Consider the following 15,820-nt stretch of genomic DNA (forward strand, 5'->3'; position numbering starts at 1 on the left):
TGTACAACCAAGGTAGGCAGAAGAGCATCTCTGAACGCACAGTACGTTGAACTTTGAGGCAGATGGGCTAAAGCAGCAGAAGACCACACCGGGTGCCACTCCTTTCAGCTAAGAACAGGAAACTGAGGCTACAATTTGCACAAGCTCATCGAAATTGGACAGTAGAAGATTGGGAAAACGTTGCCTGGTCTGATGAGTCTCGATATCTGCTGCGACATTCGGATGGTAGGGTCAGAATTTGGCGTCAACAACATGAAAGCATGGATCCATCCTGCCTTGTATCAACGGTTCAGGCTGGTGGTGGTGGTGTCATGGTGTGGGGAATATTTTCTTGGCACTCTTTGGGCCCCTTGGTACCAATTGAGCATCGTTGCAACGCCACAGCCTACTTGAGTATTGTTGCTGACCATATCCATCCCTTTATGACCACAATGTACCCAACATCTGATGGCTACTTTCAGCAGGATAATGCGCCATGTCATAAAGCTGGAATCATCTTAGACTGGTTTCTTGAACATGACAATGAGTTCACTGTACTCAAATGGCCTCCACAGTCACCAGATCTCAATCCAATAGAGCATCTTTGGGATGTGGTGGAACGGGAGATTCGCATCATGGATGTGCAGCCGACAAATCTGCGGCAACTGTGTGATGCTATCATGTCAATATGGACCAAAATCTCTGAGGAATGCTTCCAGCACCTTGTTGAATCTATGCCACAAAGAATTGAGGGAGTTCTGAAGGCAAAAGGGGGTCCAACCCGTTACTACCATGGTGTACCTAATAAAGTGGCCGGTGAGTGTATACTTTAGATGCTAAAAACATTTTTTTGTTAATTTCTATAGGACATACTTACTGTTCCCTTTACCAGTGTATTTTTTGGTACACTTTACCACGTTAGAAGGTCTTTCTGAGCTTTTCTTTTCCAGACTGCACAATGTAGAGATAACACTCAACATATTGATTGGGATAACTGTACCAGTATTTTTTGGGCATCAAAAGCATATGTCATGACTATGAAAATGGCGTGCCCCTTAGCTAACTTGAACAAGGAACCTTACAGATTTAAACTGTTATTTTCCTTTTATCTGTGCTAGATTCAGGAACATGAGCCGACAACATGAGTGAAAGATTACGCACAGATCACATGGCATTAAGAAAATCTCAACAGTATTAAGTAACAACCTGAAAATTTGTTATTATCACCCTTTTCAATCTTAAATTTTACGATTATTATTATTACTTTTTAATGTTGCTTGATGTTTTAAATGGAGTGTATTATGTAAAAAAAAAACTGTATTGCTGATGGAAAAGACTTTACAATCGGGCCCTGGCTGCTTAACATGGCCAAGTTCAGGAGAGAAAACATAGTCCTTATATCAAATAGCCTTATTATCAGCCTTAAAGGGGTATTCCGGGTATATGAACATCTCACACAAAACCCAGGATGATATAAATAAATGAATACAACAATACTCAATGGCATTAGTCACAAAAAGGAGCTTAAATAATTTGATTTTATGATTTACAAAATATATTGCCTCTCTAAAGTAGGTGGAGTTATCACTAAGATGGCTGCCACTGGAAACTACAAGTTCCATGATCCTTTAGTTCCCAGTGAGTTCTCCTCCCTTTTATGCTCTGCTCCCAGTGATGATGTAACAGACTTTCTTGCTCTGCTACCATAGTAATGATATGTAACTGCCATCCCTGCACATCACCACAACACTGGCCATACTGGATGCACTGCAACCAACGGACTACAGCCAAACGTAGTGCTGATCACATGACCTGCCCAGGCAGGTGCAGAACATGTGATGTGGACACGTGACCAGCGGCCATCTTCTGTCCTGTGTCTGCTCCACAACGGACCGTGCGGAGGAAATTAACGGACTGATTAAAGGGCCAGTAGCATTTTAATTCTTCATTACAGTCTATGTCACCAGCATTTTCTGCTAAGGGGAGCTAAATTTTAAATAACAACTAATTACACATTAGCTTATATTTTGAGTACCCATTTGTATATGAATTATGCTTATTCCTGGAATACCCCTTTAATCTAACTCCACTCAACGGAACTGACCTGGTGCCCATTCAACCGATACACAGACTTTCCCTGCACCAACTTATTCTCAACACCATATTTCTTTATTGAATTCACACCAGAAACAGGAATAAATATATAGATTATTATTTTGGATTAAAGGAGTTATCCTATTGTAAGAAAAATTTTGGTGCCAGACTGAAGAGGGCTTTTACAGCTTCCAGCAGCCTAGCATGCTCATCCAGCACCATGTCCAAGTGCCTGATACAGCGCCAGACCGCCCAGAATTTGTTGGAGCAGAGCTTCCGTGGACTGTGGCGTGGAACACAAATGAGTACACGTTTCATTTTTTAAAAAGCTGTCCCCAGTCCAGAACCTACATTTTTCTTACAGTTGAACAAGCCTTTTAAAGGAAACCTACCACTTGAAGTGGCAGGTTTCAGAAGAAAACACCGAGCACCAGCTCAGGCTGAGCTGGTGCCGGTGCTTATTTTTGTTAGTGTTTTAAACCGCGGTATCGCGGTTTAAAACACTTTTTAAACTGTATAGCCAGCGCAGGGAGGTACGCGCTCGGCGCTTACCATGCGCGCGGCTCTCCTTCACTTCCTATGTAGCCGCGCGCATGGTAAGCGCCGAACCTCCCTGCGCTGGCTATACAGCCACTTCAAGTGGTAGGTTTCCTTTAAGGTGCCTTAAGCAATCAGATCTATATCTTTACTTTTTTAAGCACACTTTAAGACTCACATTTTCCTACCATATGTGTAAAAGAAGTAGAATAGGGAAATTATAGTATGTACCTACCTTAAATTTGTGTAATAACTGATCAATTACTTCTTTTGTTTTCATATTGCTGTTTATCATGACTTTTGTCTCTGAACCAAAAGCTGGGGTGAAAATTGAGGTCTGGAATAATAAATAGAAGATTATGAAGAAATAAGGAAAATTGAGTTTCGAATGAATGGATGTTTTGGTCAGAGAAACCTCTGTAGTTTATATCTATCCCATTTAATTCTGACTATGGTCATGTCTAAATTTACATGTTTATAATGTACTCTTGAAACATCCACATTTTCCAAGAACTGATTACAGGCAGTCCACGGGTTACATACAAGAAAGGTTCTGTAGGTTTGTTCTTAAGTTTAATTTGTTTGTAAGTCCTAACTGTATATTTTATAATTGTAACCCCTTTGTGACCAGGATTAACAATAAAGCTTCATTGGAGACACCTTTAATAACTATTAGGGCTCTTTACTGGAGTCTAAAGCTAAAGTACAGTAAATTACCAACATCCAGAGGTCTATTTGTAACTAGGGGTTGTTTGTAAGTCGGGTGTTCTTAAATAGGGGATCATCATATCTGTAGAAATTATTTTAAATTGCAACAAATTTACACTTTATCAGTATTTATTAATGTACTTTTAAAAACAAAAACGATCACCCAGAAGATCAATAATCTTATAATGGCAGAAAAAGCAGTAGGTAAATATATATTATGTGACTACATTCACCGGCCACTTTATTAGGTACACCTGTCCAACTGCTCGTTAACACTTAATTTCTAATCAGCCAATCACATGGCGGCAACTCAGTGCATTTAGGCATGTAGACATGCTCAAGACAATCTCCTGCAGTTCAAACCGAGCATCAGTATGGGGAAGAAAGGTGATTTGAGTGCCTTTGAATGTGGCATGGTTGTTGGTGCCAGAAGGGCTGGTCTGAGTATTTCAGAAACTGATGATCTACTGGGATTTTCACATACAACCATCTCTAGGGTTTACAGAGAATGGTCCGAAAAAGAAAAAACATCCAGTGAGCGGCAGTTCTGTGGGCGGAAATGCCTTGTTGATGCCAGAGGTCAGAGGAGAATGGGCAAACTGGTTCGAGCTGATAGAAAGGCAACAGTGACTCAAATCGTCACCTGTACAACCAAGGTAGGCAGAAGAGCATCTCTGAACGCACAGTACGTCGAACTTTGAGGCAGATGGGCTACAGCAGCAGAAGACCACACCGGGTGCCACTCCTTTCAGCTAAGAACAGGAAACTGAGGCTACAATTTGCACAAGCTCATCGAAATTGGACAGTAGAAGATTGGAAAAACGTTGCCTGGTCTGATGAGTCTCGATATCTGCTGCGACATTCGGATGGTAGGGTCAGAATTTGGCGTCAACAACATGAAAGCATGGATCCATCCTGCCTTGTATCAACGGTTCAGGCTGGTGGTGGTGGTGTCATGGTGTGGGGAATATTTTCTTGGCACTCTTTGGGCCCCTTGGTACCAATTGAATGCCACAATGCCACAGCCTGCCACAGCCTACCTGAGTATTGTTGCTAAACAATGTCCATCCCTTTATGACCACAATGTACCCAACATCTGATGGCTACTTTCAGCAGGATAATGCGCCATGTCATAAAGCTGGAATCATCTCAGACTGGTTTCTTGAACATGACAGTGAATTCACTGTACTCAAATGGCCTCCACAGTCACCAGATCTCAATCCAATAGAGCATCTTTGGAGTGTGGTGGAATGGGAGATTCGCATCATGGATGTGCAGCCGACAAATCTGCGGCAACTGTGTAATGCCATCATGTCAATATGGACCAAAATCTCTGAGGAATGCTTCCAGCACCTTGTTGAATCTATGCCACGAAGAATTGAGGCAGTTCTGAAGGCAAAAGGGGGTCCAACCCGTTACTAGCATGGTGTACCTAATAAAGTGGCCGGTGAGTGTAAGGTTATAGAGAAAAATGCAGCTGGTACACATACAGCAGGTATACATACAATATTATAGAGCTGCTGTACTTTATCTAAGCTGCCATTATATAGGCATCTACAGTACATAGAGTCAAGCTGCTGTATCTGAGCTGCCATGTTCATCCAGCTTAACTAGAAATGAGCCGTGGCCATGAGGAGAATTTGTGTATTTGCCCCTAGCTAAATTTTTACCCCAGGACTAGAGATTTTTAAAATTTGTTTCGTCCCAATTCGCCAAATTTTTTGAAAAAATTCGATTCGACCCAAATTGAATCAAAACGAATCACGTTAAAAAACAGGCATTTCCTGGCTGCAGAGAGCCTGTAGGGTGTTGTAGAACGTTGTGCCGTGCTTAAATATGCATAGGGAGCGTGGTTTGTTCTTCAAACAATGCTGTGTTTTAGTATGACACGCACATGACAGCCACGGCTCTTAGAATCGCTTCACTCTTCACTTCCATGTGCACTTACATAGGCCAACTTCCCCAAATAAGCGAAGCGGGAACACATCCTGACAAGGTAACATCTGTGCCAAGATCCCACTATAACATCAAAGAGTGCACTCTTTTTACACTGACATCAGATGATTCCATAGATCACGACATAACCTGTTCTGTCAAATGCGGATACATGTGGAAAGCCCCACAAAAGAGTGCAGAGGATGTTGGCAGTGATTTTGCATTGACGTCACTGATCATTTTGCCCTTCTTTTCATGCGTCAGTGTCCTCTTTCAATCGGTCAATAATCCATCAGTTAAAGCCAAAAACAAACAGGAGTTGATCCAGAATAGAGATGAGCAGCAAATGGGATACTTGCATGTCCTCTGTGTTCTGTATCCACTACTGCTTTTGGCTATCAATCCTGAAGCTTTTCATCCTTCTGACAGATGAAATGAAGGGGAAAACCAAACATAGTGGCAACGTCATAGAGTGATGGAGGGTGAAAACAGCATTATGTAAATCACAGGGTGTTCCAGGGAGACACTGGTCAGTTGGCAGCAGCATGAGTAGGCTGAAGAGTGGCACAATGACAAATTATGGAGGTAGCGGAAACATGGTAGGCCACAAAGTGGCACAATGATAAGAGTGTGGAGGTGGCGCTAGCAGAAGCAGCAGCAGGAGCCCACAAGTGGCAGCAACATGGGGGCAGCAACAGGGGTAGCCACAGAGTGGCACAATGATTTAGTGTGGAGGTGGCATCAGCAGCAGGATCCCACAGGTGGCAGCAACATGGTGGCAGTAACAGGGAAAGCCACAGAGTGGCACAATTATATAGTGTGGAGGTGGCATCAGCAGCAGCAACAGGAGGCCACAAAGTGGCACATTGATAAGAGTGTGGAGGTGGCGACAGAAGAAGCAGCAGCAGGAGTCCACAGGTGTCAGCAACATGGTGACAGCAACAGGGAAAGCCACGGAGTGGCACAATAATATAATGTGAAGGTGGCATCAGAAGCAGCAGGAGCCCGCAGAGTGGCACAATGATATAGTGTGAAGGTAGCATCAGTAGCAGCAGCAGCAGCAGGAATAGCACAATGATATAGTGTGAAGGTGGCATCAGAAGCAACAGCAGCAGGAGCCCACAGAGTGGCACAATGATATAGTGTGTTGGTGGCATCAGAAGCAGCAGGAGCTTGCAGAGTGGCACCATGATATACAGTGGAGGTGGCGGACAAGTCCAGTCCCTGGTAAAGATGGTAGGAGGCAGATGGTGCAACTAGCAGCAGAAGTGTGGCATCAGGCGGGTGGCAGCATCAAAATAGTAGCTGAGGCAGGTAGTTAGAACCCTGACTTATTTCTCAATGTTTGGAGGAGGCGTCATGGCTGATCTAATCTGATGCATTAGGCATTGGGTAGTTGAAATCCTGGCCGATCCAATCCTGATTCATCTTGACAAAGGTCAGTCTCTCCACATTACGGGTGGACAAGCGGGTTCTCCTGGGGGTAACGATGGCCCCCGGCGCACTGAACACCCGCTCTGATGCCTCACTACTGGCTGGGCAGGACAGCTTCTCTACTGAAAACTCCGCAAGTTGCGTCCACGAATCAAGTTTGGCTGCCCAGTTGTCCATGGGATCCTCTACCTCAGGTGGTAAAGTGCTGTCCAAGTAGGCCACCACCTGCTGGTGCAGGGTCTGCTTCATGTCCTGCTGCTGCTGCTGGTGGCGGCTACCCTCCTCACAAGGCGGGTGAAGGAAATTGCTCATTAAGGAATCCAGACTTAAGCGACTGTTGATGGAACTGCTACTGCTCCTACCCCCCCAGCTCCCCAGAGCAGCCGTGGTAGTAGTACGTGAGCAATGACAGCCAGGAATCCCCCGGTCAGACCTGACAGAGGATGGACAATGGCGCACATAGGCAGTGGCCAACTGTGTGCTCAGTATCACTCTATAGTATGCCAATTGTTCCTTCCTCTCAGCAGCAGCAAAAAAGTCACCTATTTTGGACCGGTAGCGAGGGTCCAAGAGGGTGGAGAGCCAAAAGTCATCCCTATGCCGGATGTTGACTATTCGGCTGTCACTAGTTAGGCAAAGCAGCATGCTGCGGGCCATCTGCGCAAGTGACTCTGAGGGACTCCCGGCCTCCATATCCACAGTACACTGCCAAGGTGCTTCTGGGTCATCTGCCTCGTCTTCTACCTCCTCCGGATGCTCCTGCTCCTCCTCTCCTGTCACCTGAGTAGAAAAACCACAAATTGCACCAGACTCTGCTTGTGCTCCAAAGTCCTCCTCCTCCAGTTCAGCCCCCACCGGACTCATGTGGCCATGAGATGTAGTCTCCACTTCTCCAGTGCCCTGACCAGAAAGATTTTGCAGCATGAGTTCCAGGACATGAAGCAGTGGAATGACGTTATTCATCCCGCAGTCCTGGCGACTGACAAATAACATGGCCTCTTCAAAAGGCCTGAGCAAACAGCAGGTGTCACGCATGAGCTGCTAGTGGCTGGCATCAAAGTTACACAGGGGAGTACTACGGTCCACTTGCATCATCAAAAAATCATTAATGGCTTTTCTCTGTTCATAACATATGGAGGCTGGAATTCCAACGGGTGGAAACATCGCATATCAGACTATGTTGGGGTAGGCCGTTCTCGCGCTGCAACTCGAGGAGGGTGTAATTTCAGCGAAAATCACTGTATAAACTATGTGGATTTCACACGTAAATATGGCTGTAAACTAGAGCCACAATAAGGTATGGCAATGTGCGTTATACAGATAACCCACAACTGACAGTGTAATTTCAGCGAAAATCACTGTATAAACTATATGGATTTCACACGTAAATATGGCTGTAAACTAGAGCCCACAAAAGGTATGGCAATGTGCTTTATACAGCTCACTACTGCAGTTACATGAATGTCAAACAGATTTCTTCCTATTTGATTTTGTCACTAAATAGAACTGCTATTTGGGGTATACAGATCCCCCTTAAAGAACAACCAGGGATTGGTTCACCAATCGCTACTGCAGATGCATGAAAGTCAAACAGATTTCTTCCTATTCGATTTTGTCACTAAATAGAACTGCTCTTTGGGGTATATAGAACCCCCTTAGAGAACAGCGAGGGATTGCAGCAAGAATCGCACAGTACAATAGCAGCAGCTGGACACTACAACATGAAGTGTGAAGTGCTGAGATAGAAAATGGCTGGGTTTTATAGGGCTGTGTGACATCACATAAGCCTGCCGGTCGCTGATTGGCTTTCATGTCTGCAGATGTCATCGGGGATGTTCCTTTCTCCTTCCCAGAGTTCTCTGCCCCATGTAACTTGTTGTTCTCGCGCCCATTTAGCAGAAACATGAGGGGAAAAAAACCAACTTCGTTCCCGCGAATCAGCATAAACGTCGGCTTCGTGACGAATCGAATTTTTCCTGAAATTCTAACCAAAGTTAGAATCATTGGAATCGATTCGCCCATCTCTATCCAGGACCCATAAGTCTTTAGTTATCCCACTGCTGCCCATTAGTCATAGCATAGACTTCCATGGTTATACTTATGTGAAATATTTTTCACATGTTTAAAGAGTCAAGCTTTAGTCGCTTCTGGCTACTATGTACAGAGCTGAAAAGTTTTTTATATAAACTTCTCACTGCAGGAAAAGAGGGAAGTATTTTCTTTAACCCCTTCCCGACGCGCGCCGTACTAGTACGGCGCGCGCCGGGTCCCGGTGCATGGGGAGGGCTCGCGGGCCGAGCCCTCTCCATAGCCAGTAAGTCTTTGCTGCATATTGCAGCAAAGGCTTACCGGTAACACCCGCGATCGGTGCTAGCACCGATCGCGGGTGTTTTCTCCGTGATCGCCGCCGGCAATGCTGCCGGCGGCTTCAAAGAGATGGCGTCGCATGGGCGCCGCCATCTTGTTGTGGATCGCTGCTCCCCGATGACGTCACGGGGAGCGGCGATCCGTCGCCATGGTAACCTCGGGTGTTCCGAACACCCAAGGCTACTTCCTTTTAACCCATGCATTACAATGTGCTAATTGCACATTGTAATGCATGGGGAGTAAAATCCACATATACTGCCATACTGTAGCGGTGAAAAGAAAATATAGTTAAGTTTATCATTATTAAATTTAAATTGCCTTAAAATGTAGTTATTCTCTAATCATAGTGGTTTCTAGCTTATGTTCAACTTTTTCTAGCAACTGACAATACAATTATGCAAAACTCAATAAAGTTTTTGGACTAAAACATTTAGACTAAAAACATTTAGTAGTGTTCTAAAAAGTCACATAGTAGATATGATTGGACTGTCAACAGAGTATGCAATTCAAATTATTACCAGGAGATGTCACACTAGTACGTCTATATTACAAATGTACACTACGCCTGACCAATTTCCTTTTGTCGTGCAGTAGTGTGTACACAGGTGTAAAACTTTAAATAGTCGGAGCTGGAAAAAAAAGGGCATTAGTCCCAAATTGCATCTAAAGTCTTCAATCCAAAAAAAAATATGTGTTTCTCCCCTACAACGACTTTCTTCTCCTGTGTATCAATAACATTAGCTCACTACTGAAACCAGATTAAGAAGAAGAAACTGCAGCTACTTCATGGACTTCATGACCATTTTTAGCTCATTTGCATATAATTTTGGAGGCAATTGTATTTATTGGTAAAATGGACGGTCTTAACATAAAAGAGGGAAGATTGCTTTGCTCTGTATGCTCCCTGGCTCCATGTTTTCCATCACGATTGGCTTTTCGGGACACTGCCTTTCAGGAATGCGTCAGGTTATTCCTAGACTATGGAAGTCCTCTGTAGGCCCCACAAGGACCCAATGAGTGGAGGCTGTTAATAATATAATGCAAATGGAGGAGATGAGGGTCATGGATCGTATGATTGACCATTAGATCTCAAGATATAGTACTAGGGTTGACAAGTTCTTACTTGAGTGGGGCCACATCTTGCCATCTTGCTGTCTTAATCTCTGCTCATGACTACCTAGATATCTAAATATCTAAATTCTGTTGCGCTTTACAATTCCTTTTGTTTCTTCCTTTTGTTTCTAGTGTTTTGGCAGGCCCATTTGTGTCTTCCATTGTGTCTGTAGAATGCATTCTTCTTCTTGGGTCCTTGTGGTACATAATAGGTTTATATAGGGTTATGTGTTGGTGATTTAGAGTTAGGTAAATGTTTCATTTGGTTGTCACTGCATCTCTATGTATGCCAATACTTGCTTCAGTCTTATTGATGTGACATTACTATGTTTTGGCGACCTACAGGCTGGTAAGCTAGTATGTATACAATGTATGGCTGTACAAGTTATATTTGTTGTTTTAAACTTTTATTGAACAGAAAAGAGGGAATGCTAAAAAGGATATTTCATACCCTACCTGAGGAGGCAAATAGTTCAGTGGTATAAATGTTGGTTACAGGTTTCCTTTAATGTATATATGTAATGCTAGCATACTTTACTTACTTTAAAGTTGTAGAAATGTCCATTAATAGAAAACCGATGCTGTTGTAAATGAGTTCTGTCTGGAGTGTTAGTTCGAATCCTTTTTTTCACTAAAGCAGCATCACTCATTGTTCTATACAAAGATGGGGAATCAGGCGCGTGATCATTGAGATTACTTCTCAAAGTACTTGTGTCATAGTCATATTTTGAATAGTCTGAGGATTGCAAAAAAATATAACATTGAAAGAAGTAAAACATAGCAATAGTTAACCATAGATATGTAGATTAATGTACATTGTATGTTATCTGTTATGGAACTGTATATAAAATTTGCATTTGATGCTTTGTTTATTGTATGTTTAATTTTTGTTTTTCTTTTTTTTACACAGAAACACATAGTAGAATTTAGCGTTTGAAAACAAAAGTAGTATAAAGTATAATTAAAATAATAATATAAAAAAACCTGTGTCATAAAATCCTACCTTTAAATCCTTACATCTGCAAACTTGCCATAAACTCTTCAATAAATTCCTTTATGGAACTAAAACTATTGCACCTATATAACATCACAAACCAATACTAAATAATTTCAACCTAAAATAGGTTATCCACAATAAATAATTGATATTTTTTATATGATGAAAAGTTAAACAATTTACCAATATTATTTCTGTGTTAGGCCCCTTCCACACTTGCGTTGCAGATCACGTCAGAGTCTCATCAGGTTGTGATCAGGGTTTGGTCAGTGAAAAACTGACATTTTGCATCAGAGTTCAATTAGTTTGAAAAATGTGTGAAAACGCATTGCACTTGCATTGCACTTGCATGTGTCTCAGCGTGCAATGCGTTTTTGATGCGTCTCCGTAGACTTGTATGGTGCGTTTTTCATGCGCGTGTCTTGCAAAAGTAGAGCATGCTGAGACTTAAACGTGTGTTAAAAAAAACGCATGTGTGCGCCTGAAAAAAAATGCAAGTCTGAAAAAGCCCATTGATTACAATGGGTCAGAGTGCAATGCAAGTTCTACGCGTCAAAACACACGCAGAACACGCACGTGAAAAAGGCAAGTATGGAAGGGACCTTAATTCCTCAAACCTTAAAGCTTCTTGCCCACAAGCAAGTTTGATGCTTACATCACATTCGCATTATGTGCTAGCTGCAGTATCCAGCATGTCAGTTTAGTCCCAGTTTTTGAGCATTCAGGCCAGACATTGCAGCAAGCACTCGATACTTTTATTATAACCTTTAAAAGTAAAATCTGTATTACCATCTTTTGAGTCCAACTCATAATCTGAATTCATTATAGGCTCATCTATTTCAGCAATGTTATAAAGGTCATCAAATTCACCCCAACGCATCATTCCACTAGAAAAGATAAATAACATACAGTTATGCCATGATGATTATAACACATCTATTAGGGTTATTGCCGGTATAGCAACCATTCAAAGATAGATAGATAGATAGATAGACAGATAGATAGATAGATAGATAGATAGATAGATAGATAGATAGGTTCAGTGAAGAGGCAGCACTCCTTGTAGTGGTGAAAGGGGTGAAGCTTTATTCAATAAAAAGCGACGTTTCGGTGCACCGTTACACCTTTATCAAGCATTGGTCAAGCTGATTGGTCAATGGTAAGTGACAATAATTCAGTGTACATCATACAGAAAAGTGACAAACAAGTAATAACATTATTCATATACATGTTATAAAGTGACCAGTAGTGCCAATATATTATTATGGAGTGTGCCATCATCATAAAGTGACGTAGTGCAAAAGTAAACACAGTAAAACACGCCCATGGGTTTGTAGACCTCCTCCACGTCTCATTCATGAAAAGCAAATAGTTTCTGCTTGGCCACCTGTTGTATCACACCGTGTTCAGTGCCAAACAGGAAGTGTATACTTTGACCTCCAGGAAACCGGAAGTGAGGTAATCGGCTTGGATAGTACATGTGTATTGGAGGTATGGAGTTGATGGTGGCCATCTTGGATAAGGGTAGCCCTCTTCTCATTACACCAACACCAATATGACAAGAGGTAAGTATTAAAATACCATTATTTTTAGCGCACGTTATGTGGATCAGCACATATTGTTCGTCCCCAGTATGCAGAGGACTCACTCGTGCCAAGTACCTCCCTAGTGCTGCAGGATCCATCGGACGACAGACCTGAAGCAAGATGGGGATATAGTACCATTGTCCCGAACGTGTAATCGCCAATTGGGATGACAATCCCACCTCATAGAGTCGTGGATGAAGGTTTGGGGAGTTGTTAGAGGGTTATGCCGGGCCAATCGAATTTGAATGGGAGACGTGGGAAAAATGGTCCATCCAATGGGAGTTTTCAATATATCTCTTGAACTCTGTAGATATAAAGACATAGGTATTAGTTGGATTTAAAGAACAATCTAGTGTTACATAATACAAGAGATGGTAGGGACAAAGAATACATTCAGTCCAAGGTACCAACACTCCATCATGTCTGCTCCTGTGTTAGATTATGCTATTTAGATTAAATTCAATATTCAAACCATATGGATGGAGTGTCTTTAATCGATGGATCCATTTTAATTCACATTTTCTTAGAAGTTGTGCCCTGTCACCACCCCTTCTTAGTGGAGGAATGTGGTCAATGAGGATAAAGCGCAATTGTGAATCGTTATGTCCTTTTTCAAAAAACTGTCGACTGACGGGAAGATCCCGTCTCCTTTTGCGTATCGTATATTTATGCTGTGTAATCCTGACTCCTGACCTTGAATTCGTTTTTTGTGGTTTCACCAATGTATTTTAGTCCACATGGACATATCAACATGTAAATTACATGGTCACTAGTACACGTTAAATAATGTCGGATTTTGTAAGAAACTCCTTCATGTATAAAAGACTCGCCTTTTTGCATCAGTGAGCAATTAATGCATGATCTGCATGGGAAACTCCCTGTGCGTGTAATTCCCATGAGACCCGTTTGTATAGACGATCTTAATGGTCCCACATCTGACCTCACAATATGGTCACCAATATTCTTGGCCCGCCTGTATGAGAAGAGGGGGGGATTACGGAATTCAGGCACACCGGTGGATTCCTTCGCTAGTGTATTTCAGTGTTTTTTTATTATGTAAGATATTCGGTCACTTTTATCGGAAAAGGTGGAAATAAATGGAATTCGACTGGAGTTGTGCCTTTTATTTTTAGGTCTAAGTAAATCCTTCCTATTGTAAGTGTTGGCAAGATTCCTATTTTTGTCAATAATTTTTTTTAGGGTAACCCCTTTCCAAGAATTTTTTCGACATTTTCTCCATGTTGGACATACACTTATTGTCGTCACTGGAAATTCTTTTTACCCGAAGAAATTGACTTAGAGGTAACGATTTTAACATGCTTCTTGGGTGTGCACTGTCATATTTTAGTAGGGTATTCCTATCTGTAGGTTTGACAAATAGGTCTGTGTATAATGCATGTTCTGCACAAGATACTGTAACATCTAGGAACTGAATCGAATTTTCTGAGTACACCACTGTAAATTTGATATCTTCATCTATGGAGTTCAGGTAATTGTGAAACAGGGTAAGTTCATCAATAGTCCCAGTCCACAAGAGGAAGATGTCATCTATGTATCGCCAACACTCCACAACATGTTGGAAGTGGTGGGACACAGAGACAAAGTCCTCCTCAAGTGACGACATCATGATATTGGCGTAACTGGGAGCCATATTTGCCCCCATAGCTACACCCCTCAATTGTGTATAAAATTCGTTACCAAATAAAAAGTAATTGTTATACAGAATCAGGTGTAACATATCCAAAATGAACATGATAGTTGACGGTGAGTAAGAAGTGTTATGTAGACATTTTTCTACAGCTTTCAACCCTCTGATGTGGTCAATGGAGGTATGCCAAGACACCACGTCGAATGAAACCAACAAGAGTTGGTTATGTTGGGACAAGTTAATGTTTTGTAATTTGTTAAGAAAATCCGATGTGTCACGAATATATGATTTGCTTTTCATTACAAAGTCTCTCAGGACAACATCGAGAAAAATTGCAATATGTGAAAAAACAGAATCGCGGCCAGACACAATAGGCCTGCCGGGGGGATCTTGGAGACTCTTGTGAATTTTTGGAAGGATATATATCACCGGTGTGATCGGGTATGGAACAGTTAGGTACTTGTGCATGTTTTCTGTAATAATGCCTTCTGATAATGCTCTGTCTAGATGGAGTTTTATTTTCGTGCAATGTCAAATTTGGGGTCACCTGGAAGAAGCTTGTAGACAGAAGTGTCATTTAATTGTCAACGGATTTCATTAATATATGCTGAGGTGTCCATGATGACGATAGCCCCGCCCTTATCGGCTGGCTTGATAGTGCTCACTGATGCAAAAAGAATTCAAGACATATATTGAAAACCCCCATCGGATGGACTGTTTTTCCCACGTCTCCCATTCAAATTCGATTGGCCCAGCATAACCCTCTAACAACTCCCCAGACCTTCATCCACGACTCTATGAGGTGGGATTGTCATCCCAATTGGCGATTACACGTTCGGGACAATGGTACTATATCCCCATCTTGCTTCAGTTCTGTCGTCCGATGGATCCTGCGGCACTAGGGAGGTACTTGGCACGAGTGTGTCCTCTGCATACTGGGGACGAACAATATGTGCTGATCCACATAACGTGCGCTAAAAATAATGGTATTTTAATACTTACCTCTTGTCATATTGGTGTTGGTCTAATGAGAAGAGGGCTGCCCTTATCCAAGATGGCCGCCATCAACTCTATACCTCCAATACACATGCACTATCCAAGCCGATTACCTCACTTCCGGTTTCCTGGAGGTCAAAGTATACACTTCCTGTTTGGCACTGAACACGGTGTGATACAACAGGTGGCCAAGCAGAAACAATTTGCTTTTCATGAATGAGTAGGAGGAGACGTGGAGGAGGTCTACAAACTGATGGGCGTGTTTTACTGTGTTTACTTTTGCACTATGTCACTTTATGATGATGGCACACTTCATAATAATATATTGGCACTACTGGTCACTTTATAACATGTATATGAATAATGTTATTACTTGTTTGTCACTTTTCTGTATGAAGTACACTGAATTATTGTCACTTACCATTG

The 15,820-nt window shown here is 42.2% G+C and overlaps 1 protein-coding gene across 6 annotated transcripts in view; it reads right to left on the minus strand.

Annotated features, from left to right (window-relative positions):
* The window catches only part of RASSF6 (Ras association domain family member 6), an 83,859-nt gene that overhangs the window by 15,684 nt on the left and 52,355 nt on the right, over positions 1-15,820 (minus strand). For all 6 annotated transcript variants that reach the window (XR_011848975.1, XR_011848976.1, XR_011848978.1 and 3 more), the window contains 3 exons: positions 11,954-12,051; positions 10,710-10,903; positions 2,846-2,947 (listed from right to left, as the gene is read on the minus strand). Coding sequence is in view for 1 of the 6 variants with exons in the window: in XM_072117581.1 (XP_071973682.1) it covers positions 2,846-2,947; positions 10,710-10,903; positions 11,954-12,051 (394 nt within the window). In the remaining 5 variants the exon portion in view is untranslated. The remainder of the gene's footprint in view (positions 1-2,845; positions 2,948-10,709; positions 10,904-11,953; positions 12,052-15,820) is intronic.

The sequence above is a fragment of the Engystomops pustulosus genome, chromosome 1 (assembly GCF_040894005.1).
Source record: "Engystomops pustulosus chromosome 1, aEngPut4.maternal, whole genome shotgun sequence".
Taxonomy (NCBI): Eukaryota; Metazoa; Chordata; class Amphibia; order Anura; family Leptodactylidae; genus Engystomops; species Engystomops pustulosus.